Source organism: Scardinius erythrophthalmus, assembly GCF_964197995.2.
Source record: "Scardinius erythrophthalmus genome assembly, chromosome: 7".
Taxonomy (NCBI): domain Eukaryota; kingdom Metazoa; phylum Chordata; class Actinopteri; order Cypriniformes; family Leuciscidae; genus Scardinius; species Scardinius erythrophthalmus.
In genome coordinates this window covers 25,277,053-25,292,874 of record NC_138227.1, presented here as the reverse complement: position 1 = coordinate 25,292,874, position 15,822 = coordinate 25,277,053, and the positions used below count along the sequence as shown (strand labels likewise).

General features: G+C 37.0%; 1 protein-coding gene across 1 annotated transcript in view; it reads left to right on the top strand.

Moving 5' to 3' along the window:
* Window positions 1-1,102: 1,102 nt before the first annotated feature.
* agmo (alkylglycerol monooxygenase) overlaps window positions 1,103-15,822 on the top strand; it is a 28,594-nt gene continuing 13,874 nt past the window's right edge. Inside the window, exons 1-5 of the mRNA XM_081370408.1 lie at window positions 1,103-1,392; window positions 4,668-4,798; window positions 5,115-5,266; window positions 15,112-15,215; window positions 15,362-15,457. Of these exons, the coding sequence (XP_081226534.1) occupies window positions 1,270-1,392; window positions 4,668-4,798; window positions 5,115-5,266; window positions 15,112-15,215; window positions 15,362-15,457 (606 nt within the window). The 5' untranslated portion in view covers window positions 1,103-1,269. The remainder of the gene's footprint in view (window positions 1,393-4,667; window positions 4,799-5,114; window positions 5,267-15,111; window positions 15,216-15,361; window positions 15,458-15,822) is intronic.

Genomic DNA, 15,822 nt, shown 5'->3' with positions numbered 1-15,822 from the left:
GATCAATACCTTTCTCCACTGACTTTCTGAGTTGTTCAAAGCATTTCTGATTATTGTTAGAAGGCAGCTGCCTGACTCTGAGATGGCGAATGGGAACATGGTTTGTGTAACATTAGCAACACATAATTAGCTGTGTGATAACATAGTCAGGGCAGAAAGCTAATCATATTAATTACAGTTATGTATCCGACGTTGTAAAGAGCGATACTGTTGCTGCGTTTACCTCTGTAAATTGGCAGAGGGAATCTGGGGAATCTAAATGAAGCAAGGGTGTACAGTAGAGTTGCATTCAAGCTATTTTAAGGCATGAAGATATTTTTAACAGGAAAAAAAAGGTTAAATATGTCATTTTGGTGATCAAAGATGAGTTTTAAGGAATACAATTATTGGGGGACTTTAAAGAAAATCCAGAGCTTCCCACTTGTATTTACAACATTGTGGTGGCATTAATGTGCGTTCTACTCATAAATATGATCCTTACGACATGACTTGAATGCACCAGCAATGGACACAACGCACAAATTCAACCCAGTTCAAAGGGAAATGTGCCAAATGGATGCATTTCAAGGCCTCAGTTAAGAAAAAATGCTATTTAAACTTAATCAAGCTGACAACCAATTCATATTATGCCATAAATTTATATAAATCCTAGTTAAACTATTGATGTCAATGTCATGCCAATTTGACATCTAAAACACAACATTGATTTGATGTAAATTGAACGTCAAACATATTGGCCTATACATTAAATCAATTTCAGTGGGGGATTAATTTCCTATTTTCACCCAATTATCACTGGAATAAATTGCTGTCCAAACTTAATTTAAAATGATGCTATACAGCATCTTAATCAAGTCTTGACTAATATTTGACGTCAAATTGATATGAAGGTGTCTGCTTGGAATATGCTGCTTTCACGTGCTATTTCCTACCACCACTTCTGAATTCGTTTGAATTCACTTCTGAATTTCGCTCATCCCATTCAAATTTTGACTTAAGAGGGCGTTCACGTCCAATTTTATAACTCGAAAACTAGTAGGTTACGATTACTCCGATAGCACGTGAAGGCATCATAAGTATAATTGCTTCCTTGTTTTGTGTCATGTGATTACATAATCTGTTTTCATAACTTCGCTTCCGTGAAGTTCAAGGTCCAGACGCCTGTAGGTGTTTAAATACACGTTCAACAGACAACATCTGTGATTAATCCGGCAGTGAGAGGAGTCACTGATTTATACTGTAGTTTCATTTTTACCACTTACAAACACAATGGCGCAAGGGGGAGTAAACAATGTGACTGTTTCTCAGGGAGTTCGTATGCTGTTCAGTCTAATGACTCCTAATGAATCATCATTCGCCACTGTACAAGAGGTGCCGAAATATGTTAATCAGGTAAGTCTGACGTCATTATTTAAAAATTGTGAAAACAAATACGAGATTATATAGGCTACTTATTAGAGCTACACTGCAGCAACAACAACACACTCATGGAGAGAGTTCGACAGAGCTTACACAACAGAGCAAATACATGTGAGGTTTACATAAAAAAAAAATCAAAACTTGTTAAGTTGTTTTTCTGTTTTACAACTTAATACGTGTTAAAAGTTTTGTTAAATGCACATATCGTGCAAGAGTGCCTTGGACAAAAACACAGTAGCAAGCATCATACAGTGAAAAGTACAGTTCTGTGATACACTGTATTAAATAAGAACAAAACAACGATGATTGAAAATATTGTCTTTCACCTTTTGTCACCTTTTGGATCAGGTAGCTTTATATTTCATATGTGCTCAGTGTTGGGGGATTTTTAATATTGGTTACTTACTCTGATTTTTTTTAATCATGCCAGTTCATATGGTCAGTATATTAGTGTACAAAACATCTGTAGCCTAATGGTTTCTTCAGTATTGATAATAATGCTTTACCAAACACTTTCAGACACTCTGACATGATGCTCTGTTTGACTTTAATGGAGACTTCACCCATGTTTTCTTACAACAAGTCTAATTCTAAGGATTTAAATGATGCCTTAATTCCACATTGTGTGGTTTCTTGATTTTCATCAATGTGCAAAAACAGTGAGCATCATGCCTGCAACAATTGGAAAATAAGTCTGCCACCTGTTCGGGTTTTTTAAGCCCTGCAGCAGGGTGCTCGCTTCTCACATTTTAACAGACCCATATGTGTGTTTTTTGGTTTGGCTGTACTCAAATCAACACATGTTTGTTATTTGAGGTAAAACACTCACATTTTTACAGGCCTCCATAAACACATGAATAGAGAAATTGCAATTAACCACACTGCAGGAATCCTAATTGTTGCAATTCTGTCACAAACACACACTTGTTAAATTGCCTCGCTCGCCATTTCTGCAGAACTTTATTTGAAGTTTCTGTCTCTTGATGTGTGTTGGTGAGAGAATAGAAATTCTGTTTTCTTGTCTCGGTCAATACACGGATTTGTGCTTTTAAGATTTTAGATATTTTCTCCAATCAGTTTGATTGAAAACTGTCATTGCAGTCCCATTGTTAGACAATAAATGTGTAGTTGAAACGATAAAATCTCATTAAAAATGTTGTATTAGAAATGTGTATAAAGGCAGTTTAGTTGACAGTGCATTCCTTAAAAACAGTTTTGTGATTTTGAAAACAGTTTTGTTTAAAGTCCAGAATATGACCAAGAAAACTGAAGAAAAAAACCCCTAAAATACTAACATCTGCTTCACAAATGTTATTTTTTCCCCTGGTGAGATCTGAGTCCACAATCACAGCTTTATATACAACTATTAACAATTTTTGCAAGCTTAAAAAATGTTACTGCAGGGCTAAATAGTTGTTTTCATTTAGTTTTTATTATGAATAGTTAAAAACATGCTAATAACCGTTTTTAAAATTTTCAAAATTGAAGTGGACTTGTTCTTGTAGTTTTGTTACAAATAAAGCACCTCATGAATTAGTTCAATATCTAATTACATGTAGGTTGAATTTCATATAGGTTTCATAATAGTTTTTGGAAGCTTCTTATTCATTGCACTAGCAGCTCAAGATTCGCTGCAGTCGGCAGCCAGATGTGTCCAGGTTTGCGTGTGATAGGGGTTCCCTAGTGTTCTATCCTGCCTCAGTTCACATGTACACACACACACGTCGAGTTGCACCTGTAGATCTACTCTATACTGTTGAGCCCCCCTACACACACACTCAGTTTAGTGTGCGTGTGTTTTCATGTGAGAAAGTGAGTCTAGGGTTTCACACTGCGAAGAGTGACCCAGAGTTCTGCCAGCACCACATCTGTTAAGTTTTTAATTAGTCTTTTGTGATTTGCCCTAGGTTTTGATGGGTAATCCAAGTTCAAGAAATCCTGAACCTCAGATCCAAATATTTAAAGTTAAACCTTGCTGGCAAATTATAATTTTGAATAATGTGTCTGGTGTTCACAAGATGGACATGATTGTTTAGAGAGCCCGTCCTTACAATTCCTTACACTCCAATCCAACACACACACACACACACACACACACACACACACATACACACACACATATATATATATATATATATATATATATATATATATATATATATATATATATATATATATATATATTAGTGGTGGGCCGTTATCGGCGTTAACGCGCTGCGTTTTTAAGATCGATTTTAAGAATCGTTGTTGTGTTTCTTTTTAACTGAAAAGACATCAGTTAGACAATATTCTAATTTTAAATTTGGGGTTTCATAAGCTCCAAGCCATAATAAACATTAGACCTACTTAAGTCTCTGCAGCTAGTGTACTTACATTTTATTTATCTGCAAAATTATGTTGTATACTTACAGTTTTGCACAATATATGTTCTCAAAACTACATACACCCTTTAAAAAAAAATACATTTAGCAGTTGTTTAGCAGGGTCTGTGTAACCTGTTCTGAAATGGTTTTATTATAATATCGTTATCGCAAGAGGCTGCAATGTATATCACAATATGGATTTTAGGCAACATTGCTAGTAGTTGATAATAACATAGGCCTACCTAATGTTGCCTACGGAGGGTAACAGTACAGTAGTAACCTTTTACAGTGAGTAGAACAGCTTTCTCAAGCAGTTTGTGATGCATTTTGGAAACAGGAGATGAGCCCCTGGTCTAATGCGCCACCTGGCTTGAGAAACCCGTTCTCAAAGACTTACTTTTATAGTCATTATTTGGGTAGCACACATATTCTGAATGCCTTCGGCAGAATTCAAATGAGCCATTTTAATCTAGATTAATCTAGATTAATTTCAAAATTAATCTAGATTAATCTAGATTAAAAAAAATTATCTATGCCCACCTCTAATATATATATATATATATATATATATATATATATATATATATATATATATATATATAATACATATTATTTTCTTTTATCCCATGACTTTGCTACAGAATCATTGCACATACATTATTTTCTGACAGAGATCTAGTGTGTTGAATTTTAATGCTTAGTTTATCATGCATTTTTTTCTGGCTGTTGCTAAAAGTCATGTGCAACACTTACAAAAGGCGACTTATTCTTTTATGTTAAGATGGAGCACTTAAAAGTTTGCATGAAATGTACTAGAGTCAACAGTATATAATTATATTCATTGTTATGCTGGTGTTTGTTCACTGCTGGATTTTTGTGTTGTAGGCCACACCGTATTTCATTGGTTTGATAATATTGGAGATTGTGTTGGGATGGTTAAAGACAGATGGCCCTCGCATCAAGATCAACGATTTCATCACGTCTTTGTCCGCAGGGATGATGTCTCGTCTGCCTCAGTGAGTTGACAACAACTTCCCAAGTGTCAGATTTACCTCACAAAATTGGCTGTAGTTACGAATCACAGGAAATTATTGACATGTCTTGGATTTCAAAACTCAATTTTGTTGACATTCATACTGTTTATCAGATATCACTTGACCTTACAACGAGATTGTGCACTGTTTTGAGCACTGAATGAAATTGAGAACAAAACTAATGCTAGTTAGTTAGCATCATGTTTCTCTCGTGCAGTAATAGACTCCATGACATGTTTATCTGCTGGTGAGCTCTGCTAATATGACTTAATTCAGCTCTCTGTGTGTCTTTCTCAAGGCTCATGGTGAGAAGTTTGGAGCTGTCGGCTTATATTTATGTCTGGAACAACTTCCGTTTATTGGAGCTTCCCTGGGATTCAGCTTGGACGTGGTGGCTTGCGTTTCTTGGTGTGGACATGGGATACTACTGGTTCCATCGATTCGTCCATGGTATGTGGATATCCTGCCAAATGCACTGCTATTATATCCATCCATCTGCTTTAAAGGAGTTCGCTGAATGTAAAAATGGAAGGTCATAACATTCCAAAATGTACAGGGTGTGCTGCTTTCATCTTGTGAATTATTTAATCTAGTACTAATAGCATTTTTACACATTTCAGTTCCAACTGGAATAGGAACCATTACAATAGTCATTTTCAAAATCCTTTCATTCAATTTATAGTGATATAATGAGAAAAAACAAAGAGTGCCATAAAAGTGGTCCATACGACTTCTAAAGTCGTATGGTAAGTTTTTGTGAAAAACAGACTGAAATTTAGGTCGTAATTCACTGATAATCCTGCCAGAATTAAAAACATTAACTGAGTTTTTAATTGCGACGAAACTAGCTTTTGAACATGTTTAAACTAAAGTACTGTAGGAAGCATTATTTGTTTCTGAAGTCATTTATGGATGTTAGTTTTATGTTCTTGGCACTATGGCTGGTGTAGTTCCATGATAATGTTGTTTTGACCCCTGTGTCTTCAAGGATCGTATGTCTTGCTACATTTGCAAGTTCATAACTTGGAAAAGCAACTGTTTTTGATTTACCTCAGACTCTACGGAGTTTTATTTTCCATATTTCAGTAAACACATTTATATACAGTATAATCTGTCTTCTGTCCAGATGTGGAAAATGCATCTTAGATTAAATGCCTTTTTTTTGGCCTTGCATATGAAATATCAATCTGTCAAGAAGTAGGCGATTGCAAAAGACACTTATGCTTGCGTAGCATGAAAGTTCAGGCAGAGAGCCGTGAGATGTGTGTCCAAACAGAGGATAACGTTGTCACAGCTGTAATCTTTGAGTGCTGTGGTGTTTTTCTTCTTTCTTCAATAGCAGCCGCATTGCCAGTAAATATACTTTGTTACCATACTGTAGATTGTAAATCTGCTTCACAGTTTGAGATGTTTGATCTTGCTCTAGAAGTAGCTCTCCAGTATGCTGGAGAATATGAAATCCTAATCCTACTTTTGGTTTACCAAAATACAATGTTACTGGCTGTTTTGTTTTTTTCCTCAAATGCACATTGCTCAATAATTTGCCCCATGTCCTCTTCTACTCCACAAGTAAACATCCACTGTGTCAGAGCAGAGGCCAGTGCATTGACTTCAGTTTCTTCTGAATAAAAGAGGTAAAAGCAGGCCACTGCCCCTCGCTTCTGAAGTATGCTCACCATATGCTACACCAATTCCATCCATTTGGGATTTAATGTTGATACGATGGCAGGATGTTTTTTTTTTTTTTTAATTACATCTCTCCAGACTTCACTTGGACCCCTAAATAAAGTGATGAGGTGCTTGTGGCTGTCATGTTATGTTTTCCATTGTCCTGAGTTCTTGCCCCGAGTCGGAAATGTCATTTATGTCAGAGGTCTCCTGTGCCCAATTTGTTCTTTTTTGAAGTCAGAGGAAATTATTTGTCTAGTTTTCTATTCCATTGCTGTCCAAGATGACTTCTTTTGGATATGGTATGGTTATAATTCATAAAAGACCCAGACATAATGGCCTTTCTTTTAAGGATCGTAGTTAGTTTAGCTGTTATACCTTTGCAACCAGAGAATATTACTGAGAGAAGAATCGGAAAAGTGATCGTAGTAACAATGGGAATCGTAAGGGATTCCGTTTCCAGGGAGTCTTTTGACCATTTCATTATAAAAAACTGACTCAAAAGAGTCATTTGCTGATTAATTTGACTACTCTGGTCATATTTATTTCTGTTGAGTGAGGACAACTCAATAGAACGTTTCTTGTTCAAAATAATAAGGTTGCCATGTCATATAATTTTAATAATATTTAATTCTATTCTATTGGTGTTATCAGTAAGAGAAAAGTAATTATCACATTAAAATTAAATGCAACTATATAGAAAATCTCTTTTTTTTATGTCCATTGAGTGTAAAATATGTGATTGATTATTTTCAATGACCAGAAACCTGCGAGCAGCAGCTCTCGGACTAAACCACATGTCCACCTTTGTTATTTCGGATTTCACTTCTGACCACTAACTTGAGAGGTTAACAGCTGGTCTTAAGGTTTAGCTAATGATCTCCGAATATTTTTCATACCCAATTTTGATTCAGTTGGCGCACAAAAGCTTTTATCTAAAGCTCTATTCTTTTGGGACTTGTAAGCTATAAATCTTTATTCTATAGCATGAAAAAACAATTTTATGGGCATAACAGCAGAAATATGACCGCTATAAAGCTATACTGACCCTAATTATTGCCATTGTAAAATGGGAACATTTTTTTGATCTTTTTTATGAATTTCATTTTTTCCTTTACAGGTTCTTTTTTGATACTTGCATGCTAAGATCTATTAAAAATGCTGTAATATAATATCTTTAGCATTTAAAATTCGTATGGTACAGTAGCAACCCAATTTTTGCATAATTTATCACAACTGCCCTGAATGACATTTAAAACTAAATTCAAGCTTAAATTTAAGACCGATTTGTAAAGTAGTTGTTTTTCCTTGTCTGAAGTAGCCATTTAATATAGTTAGAAATTCATATCCTCATGAATCAAAGGCTGCGTTTGGTCTTGGTGGCTATTGATGTTGTCCAGGCGTCTGCTTCTGCGTGAGCTATTTGCATGCGTCCATTCTGCTCTCTTCTGTCATTCTCTGTCACATTTTTTCCATATGTTGCCTTATTTTCCAATTGCCTGCAAACCTTTATTACGACTCTTAGTGGTGTTTGGCCTTTCCATGTCTTCCTCTATAGCGATGCCCCACTCCACTGTAGCGGGCTTTCCGACCGCACGGTCGGTTTTGGCAACGTTGGCCAGACGAGGTTTATGGTTTAGCCCGGACTAGGTTAACGGTCTTCTAGATCCTTTTACGCATCAAGATTTTTTTAAATCTGTAGACAGAGAAGTGTATTAAAATAGTTGCGGTCCCCAATGTGCCATATAGGTAATGCGGTCGTTTGCACTGTCTGCATGTGCTTCTGTTTTAAAACAAAATCATCACAAAATTGGATCGTTGATATTTCATATACAGTAGAACTCAAAGTTGTATTTACACCATTTACCCAGTGTGTTTAACTAGTGTGTGTGTTTTACCATCGGTAAACAACATAATCATAGGCACCACACTCATTGGCGTCAGTAGGAGAGAGATTTAATGTGGCCGGCTCGTTGACAGCAGTAGTAGCTCTGTTTGCTCTGCCGCTCTCATACCAACTGTGATTCAGGTCCCCATGTGCTACTATTTCCAACGAGCTCCACCAAAACCTCAGCTTAACCCTCCATTCAGGAACTCTGAAGCAGCCCAATGGGCTTTTGACATGAAGGCCACGGTGGCTGCTGCTGCATTAGGGCTCCATCAAGTTAGTCTTTCATTTCTCAGTTTCATGAGTCATGAGCAATGACAGATGTACGGTGGGCTCCAGAAGTCTGAGACCACATTTGGGTTTTACTACTTTCAACTACTATCTACTGTAGTTTAAACATGGAAATCAAATTTTTGGATTTTGAAAAACCTAAAACAAAGAAATGCTGTGAGGTCAAATTAATGAGAGCTATGAATAAGATTATTTTTCTTGGGTAACTAATCAAGCAATTCATTGTGCTAATTTAAAGGGATACTTCACTTTAAAATGAAAATTCTGTCATCATTTACTCACCCTCAAGTTGTTTCAAACCTGTATGAATTTCTTTCTTCTGCTGCACAGAAAGATAGATATTTTGAAGAATGTCAGTAACCAAACAGTTAACTGGAACCATTGACTTCCATAGTAGGAAAAAAAGTACTATGGAAGTCAGTGGTTCCAGTAAACTGTTTGGTTACTGACATTCTTCAAAATATCTTCCTATGTGTTCAGCAGAAGAAAGAAATTCATACAGGTTTGAAACAACTTGAGGGTGAGTAAATGATGACAGAATTTTCATTTTAAAGTGAAGTATCCCTTTAAAGCACAAGATACACTTTGTATCCTTCTTAAATATCATGATGAACACAATCATCAGGTTTTACAACAAAATATGTTTGTGCAAAAGGGACAAACCAAATATGACATTCTGAAATTCATGTCAAGTTAACTTTTCACATTTTATTTAATTAGTTCAAATCAGAACATTTTTACAATTGGTTTCTAGTGGACCCTGTTGTATATCCTTTTTCAGATTGAAAGTTCTTTTTTTCCTGTTTTTATTTTTTTAGTAAATATTTGATTGCATCCTCAATTTTGAGAAGATTGATTTTCCTACAGTAATGCTGTCAGGTTGGATTGCTTTTAATGGCAGACTCGCTTAAATAACCTTAGTTTTGGTGATTAGTTTGGCCTAAGGTTGCATTCTGTGTTTCCTACAGTAGATGTGTAGCATGACGTCTTTAGATTAATTACAAGTCCTGCAGGTCTTTGGATCTGGAGTCTTACTTGTAAGCCCAACTTTTGTAAAGCAACATGCATTTCAATTCCCTAATTCCCTCTCCTTTTCATTCACTAGAGTCACATAAAGACATTTGAATAATGATAGTTTGGAAAAACATTTGGTTTGTCCAAGGAGGATATTGTGTGGGTTTCTAAGACACGTTTTTATCTGGTGTGCAGTCTAGCAGAAGTGTCATATTCATGCCTTTTTACTTTATTTTGAGGTTGAGGTTAGATGCTGTAGGTTTATACAGAGGGTCATAAAGCTGGATAGAAACTGTAAACAAGTTATGGAAGGCATTACGTAATGTTACATTCTTTATCACCTCACACTGTTCAATGTTTTTCAGTGGGAAAGGTGTTTATTGCAGTTGAGCCACTGGGTTTTCCAAAAGTAAGCTTTGATCATATTAGAAATGGTATTTTGTGGCTGTCATCGTTGGAAGTGCTTGGGGCAAAATGAGTAAATAATACGACTGATGTAACCTTGTAAAGATGCACAAAGGAAGGATTTTTGGAAGGTTTGACTTTATTTGCACACTTTTTCATTTGTAACTGGAATCAGAAAAGTTATAAAAAGAAAAAAAGTTAGCTTTCTCCAGTAGCAAAATGTTGCAGTAGCACATATGTTTACATATGCAACCTCCCAATATCATGTTAGGGATACATTAGTGGCACACGTTTAGCGTTTACGCAGACGCCGGCAGTTGTCAAGACAAACAGATCACGTCAGTGCCGTCCCAAAGGAGGCCGGGACTGGATGTTATTGTTTTCAAAAGGAATCCTCTTGGTGGAAGGCGGCGGGGTTTAACCCCAGGCCACGGGGGCTCCATAAATCTTCTCTTGCCTCTGGAAGTCCCCGGCCGTGCAGGTTGGAGGGCGTACAAAAGAATCGAACCGGCCAGGATGTGGAGCCAGCCAGGGCTCGAAACCAGCTCCCCTGGGACACTGCAATAATATCAACAATGTCCAGCAAATCAGCCACTTGTGTTTGTAGGCAAGTGTGTGCATATGTAAGTTTTGGATGAAGCCAAACCAAGCCAGTCTGAGGGATGTCTCTTGCTGTGTCAAAGATTTTGTCCTTCAGGATAGGAGTCTACCTCCAACATATGCCATGAGTGAAGTAGGACTAGGAAAAAATACAGATTTTCCAATTAATTGCAGAGTTCCCATGGGTCCTTGAAATCCTTGAAAGTTTGTGAATCTGAAAAATAAAAATCAAGACCCTGGAAAGTTTTTGAAAATTAACATACATAGATACAGGTCCTTGAAAGAGCTTGAATTTATTTTGTGCAAGAAGTTTCCTGGAAAAAAATCTATATTTTTCCCTCCGGTCCGCTGAATGTGTAATTTCACCAACACTTCGTGGCCTATGCATACTAGCTTGCTTGATTTACGTTAGTTACGCACATTTACGCGGTAAGTGTTTCCCGTGTGAGGTACTTTGTGTTGTACATTGCCATGACGTTCAGGCGTGCACTAAACTACTATGATGGTACTGTACCTCAACGTTTCACGGACACACCGTGAAACATTGCAAAAATAGGCTGAAATGATGAAACCGTGCTCTCACTTGAATGCATTCCCACATTAAGTCCTTGAATTTGAGGGTATTGGACCTGGAAAGTCATTGAAAGGTCCTTGAATTTGAAATTAACCAAGGTGTGGGAACCCTTTTTGAACTAGATTTTGACTGTTATTCTTAAAAGGTAACACTCGCCAAAATGCAACCTAGGGTCTTTTTGTTAATTTACCCAAGGCAAACTTTCATTTAAAAGCATAATTAGAAGGGAAACGCCACTTTTAAGTTTGACCGTATTTCGTTTTCGGTCAAATTGCCTTTTGAATGGGAGTGCTTGGGGCACTTCTATGATAGCATCAAAAATCGCTATTTTTAAAAAACTAAGAAGGATCGACACAACATGAAACTTTGCTCGAAGTATCACCAGGGGCTCTACACATGAACTCGAGCATTGAGAACATTGTGTACACAGAGTTCGGAGATCGACTATTTTTGACTGTCAAAATGCTGGCGGACACAGCTACAGTGAGTTGTTTAGTAAACAAAAGTTTGCCTCGGGTAGATTAACAAAAAGACCCTAGGTTGCATTTTGGCGAGAGTTACCCTTTAAAGGTAAAGCGTGTAGCTTCTGCGACACCAGCGACTCTTAGCGGAATTACAAAAATAAAGCAAATGTGCAAACGTGCCTTCTCGCGTTACGCCTCCCCCAACTCAAACATCCCAAATACAGCTCTTAAGGGTGCGTGTAAAGGCGTTTCTCTACAGGTAAAGGTAGGCTACCTTCAATAAAAGGTCCAAATTGTTAGGAATACTTTTATCTGTGTTGCTTGGTGTCATGATTAAGCAACTAATTAGGCTAATAACACTGCACTGGAAACATTTTTTGATGCACTACAACTGTTGGATGTTGTCTTTCTGGACAAATCAAAGTAAACATTATAAAACTGGTGCTTTTGTCTTTCTGAATGGGTGCATGATGATGCTGTATTGAAGCATCCATTGTAGCGCGTAGCATCACAATGCCCATTCGCATGTGACCTGTTTAATCCTGCAGTCCATAAAGAATGAATAAAAAATGCAGTGTATTGCAATATTATAGCAAAGTAAAAAAATGTCTTATATTGCGTTGTCCCTACAGGCAGAAAGCAATATCATAACAAAACAAGTGTAGTCTGATTCAAGAACAAATTAATTATTTTAAACCGATACTTTTAGTGAATCAAAAACATTCAGCACAGCTGTGTGATTCACAAACAAATGACAATATTGTACCTAAAATGTACAGTAAGATTTGCGCAGTTTATCCGAATACCAGCCATGATTATTCATGTGCAGTGCAATTCAAAATATACCACTCTTTTTTACAAATGTCTCCAGCAGCAGTTTTGACTGTCAGCAAAGACATCGTGAAGTATTGTGGTGACAGACATGGGTTTGTGACTGTTTGTGTTGGCGTCTTTTGTTCGCTGACAGCTTGTCCACTCTGCCCAGACGTTCACAGTTCACTGATAACCTGAGTGACATGGCATGCAGTCTCTCTCCACGCTGAGGCTCAGTGAGGCCCGTGGCATCATGTGGGGCCTCGGCACTAGAGCTGAGGAGGTATTCACATGTTAGATGAAAAGGGAAAACTCAATATTTAATGCATGTGATGAAAAGAACTTGACTGCCAAGTGTTCTTGGTCTCTTATAGGTTTTATAAATAGGTTGTTTGAATGTGCACATGTGTAGCACATTTAAAAATACATTAACATATTTACAAGTAGAGAGACTTAATTTATTTTTCCTTTCAAAATGTTTCGGCAGTACACTTTAAAGCGTGCACTGTAATGCACAATGGTATAATCAGTGTATTTTCTTGTTAGTTTAACCCTTCATTTTATGGGGCTTGTGTTAAGGCCTCTCACCCTTATATCTACTATTACAGCACAGTTATGTACTGTGATGGTAATTGTACACGAGTCTGTATGTTTCTGTTCCTGTACTTTGCATCCATACCAGAGTTTATAGATAAGAACCTATTTAAGAACAACCTTAAGGTGAGGATTTTGTTTTCCATAAAAATGCACATAAATGTCTTAATTTCATTCATTCATTCTGAGAATGTCATGACTTGACTTGGATATTAATTTGCATAGAGAATAATAGTTTGCCTTGGGCCAGTAAGTGTCCATTAGCAGATTTACATTTTACATTTACATTAAATCATTTAGCAGACGCTTTTATCCAAAGCGACTTACAAATGAGGAGAACAATAGAAGCAGTTGAACTAACAATAGGACAATAATATGCAAATGCTATGACCCTTCCCAGTTTAGTCTAAAAGTAAAAAAAAGAAAGAAAAAAGATATAGATTAGAAGAGATGCCCCAGGGAGCACCCAAGTAATCCTAGTTGATATCTCTCCTTGAGTGTTGAGACCAAACTAATCTTTATCCATTTATAGTATATACTGCTTTCTGTGCAACTAAATGTTGTTTATCCCTGTATTCTTGAGAAAAGAACAGAATCTCTGTGTCTGAGCAGACCATGGTCTTCAGGCATGATGGGAAAGTCTTTTCTGTGGCATAGGTTCTCATCATTAAAGCTCTTCCCCTCTGAATACTGCCTGCCAAACTATGCGGCTTCCAGCCGAGGCCTGCGCACGAGGACACGGATTGCAATGAGGCCTAGCTGAACATACTTCCTACCAGTGACACCCCACATCAATCTTACACTGCTCTGCCCTAGGAGGTGAAAGCATGGGCTCACACACTCTCAAACACTGACTGGAGCTCTGCGGGTGTGTTTTGAGAAAAAACTCTGATTTCATCCCTTGATTCAAAGCAGAAAGCTCTAAAGAGTGTTATTTATAACAAAGTAGTATTAGCTTTTGCAATACTTCATTTAAAGCGTAGAGACAACTATAAATAAACTATTGGAACATTTTTCTGTTGGTTTGAGAATCCTGACACGGCGACAACTGATGTTTGAAAAACAGTTTTCAGTTTCATACACACTGAAAGCATCTCTTCCTGGTCCTGTTATCTGGATTAAGTGGACTGGTTGAAGTTGTTTTCTCTATGGAGAGCTTTGACTGCTCACTTTGCCACTGGCCTGGTGATTCTAACATCTCAGCAGAGCCCCACTGGCGGGGAGGAAGGTTTTGTTCTTATGCTCTCACCATGATGTGTTTTTTCAGCTGGATCACAGCATTTCACCGGGAACTTCACCAGCTCTTAGATTTGATGGACCTCACACTTACACAAGGCCTTCGACAATCTCGGAGAAAAATCCTAAAGAGATTTGACAGTGTTGGTCATGTCATTAGTGCTGCTAAGTACGGCGGTCCTGTAGACTTCATTGAAGGAGGAACCCAAGCTGTATCAAATGACCAGAATATCAAGGAGACTTGAGGGTGGACTTTTTTATTTCTTTCTTTTTTTTAACACTGTGCGTTTTCATTAGAAAATGTAAAAACAAATAAGAAAAGAAACTATTCCAGACTCCACAGAAGCCTACAGATGCTGTTTGTTCAATTTATTTTATTTTATTACATTTTTATTTTAAATTTTATTTAAATTGTATTCATTTAAATAGCTTTTTTTTTTTTTTTTAAGAAATGTTAAAAAATATTTCCATAAGGAGTCTCATTGTGATTAGGTTACTCGTGCATATTCAGAAGCATGCAGGCAAATCTTTCTGCCAAAAAAGAGATCGTGGCCTGAATATGGCTCTTAGAGTCCCTTTTTTTTAGTTTGCAAACTATAGATATTCTTATATCAACAATTTCAAAACATGTCTAAAGCCAAAACATAGAAATTAGTCCAATTCATTGCTGCTTATCATCGATTCAGATTCTGCACATTATTTCAACAATGTCACTCGGCTGTGTCTTTCTCCTTTTTTGTCGTTTCAGAGTTAAACTTCCTGTGGGCTGCTCATCAGGTTCACCACAGTTCTGAATACTACAATCTGTCAACAGCACTACGCCAATCTGTTACTCAGCAGTTTTCCTCATGGGTATGAAGTACCTGCATCTCCCTAATTAACCTATGATCATTTTGGCGTGATGCATGATAGATCACATAACAGTTATTAGTTAATGAGCTCTAGCCGTGTAGCTAACGACCTATTATGAAGTGATAATATTTGATGTGTTTTATCAGCTGTTTTACCTTCCGTTGGCGCTAATGGTCCCTCCGTCAGTGTTTGCAGTGCACATACAGTTTAACCTGCTGTATCAGTTCTGGATTCATACTGAGGTACTGTGGATTTGTCATTACTAATGGTTTAGCACATTTAAAATCTTTTAGTGGCATATTATAAGATAAAATGAAGCCATTTCTTTGCTCTTAACTGTGTACTTTCATAGCATGGTAGACTTAGTTTAGCCATTTTCAAAACTCTGATCTTTTGTAGGTTTGCAGTTTTGCCCGTTCTGTGGTTATGAATACCACACTCAATCATAAGTAATGAGATTTTGAGATTTTATGAAATATTCCAAACAGAAGCTTTACATTTGCCTTTTAAATGGGCTTCAGTATCGGCTACACATTCGGGGATCGTTTGGGAAATGGATTTGGAATCACTTCCATCTTGTAGAGCTCTATTAGTGAAAACAGTCTTC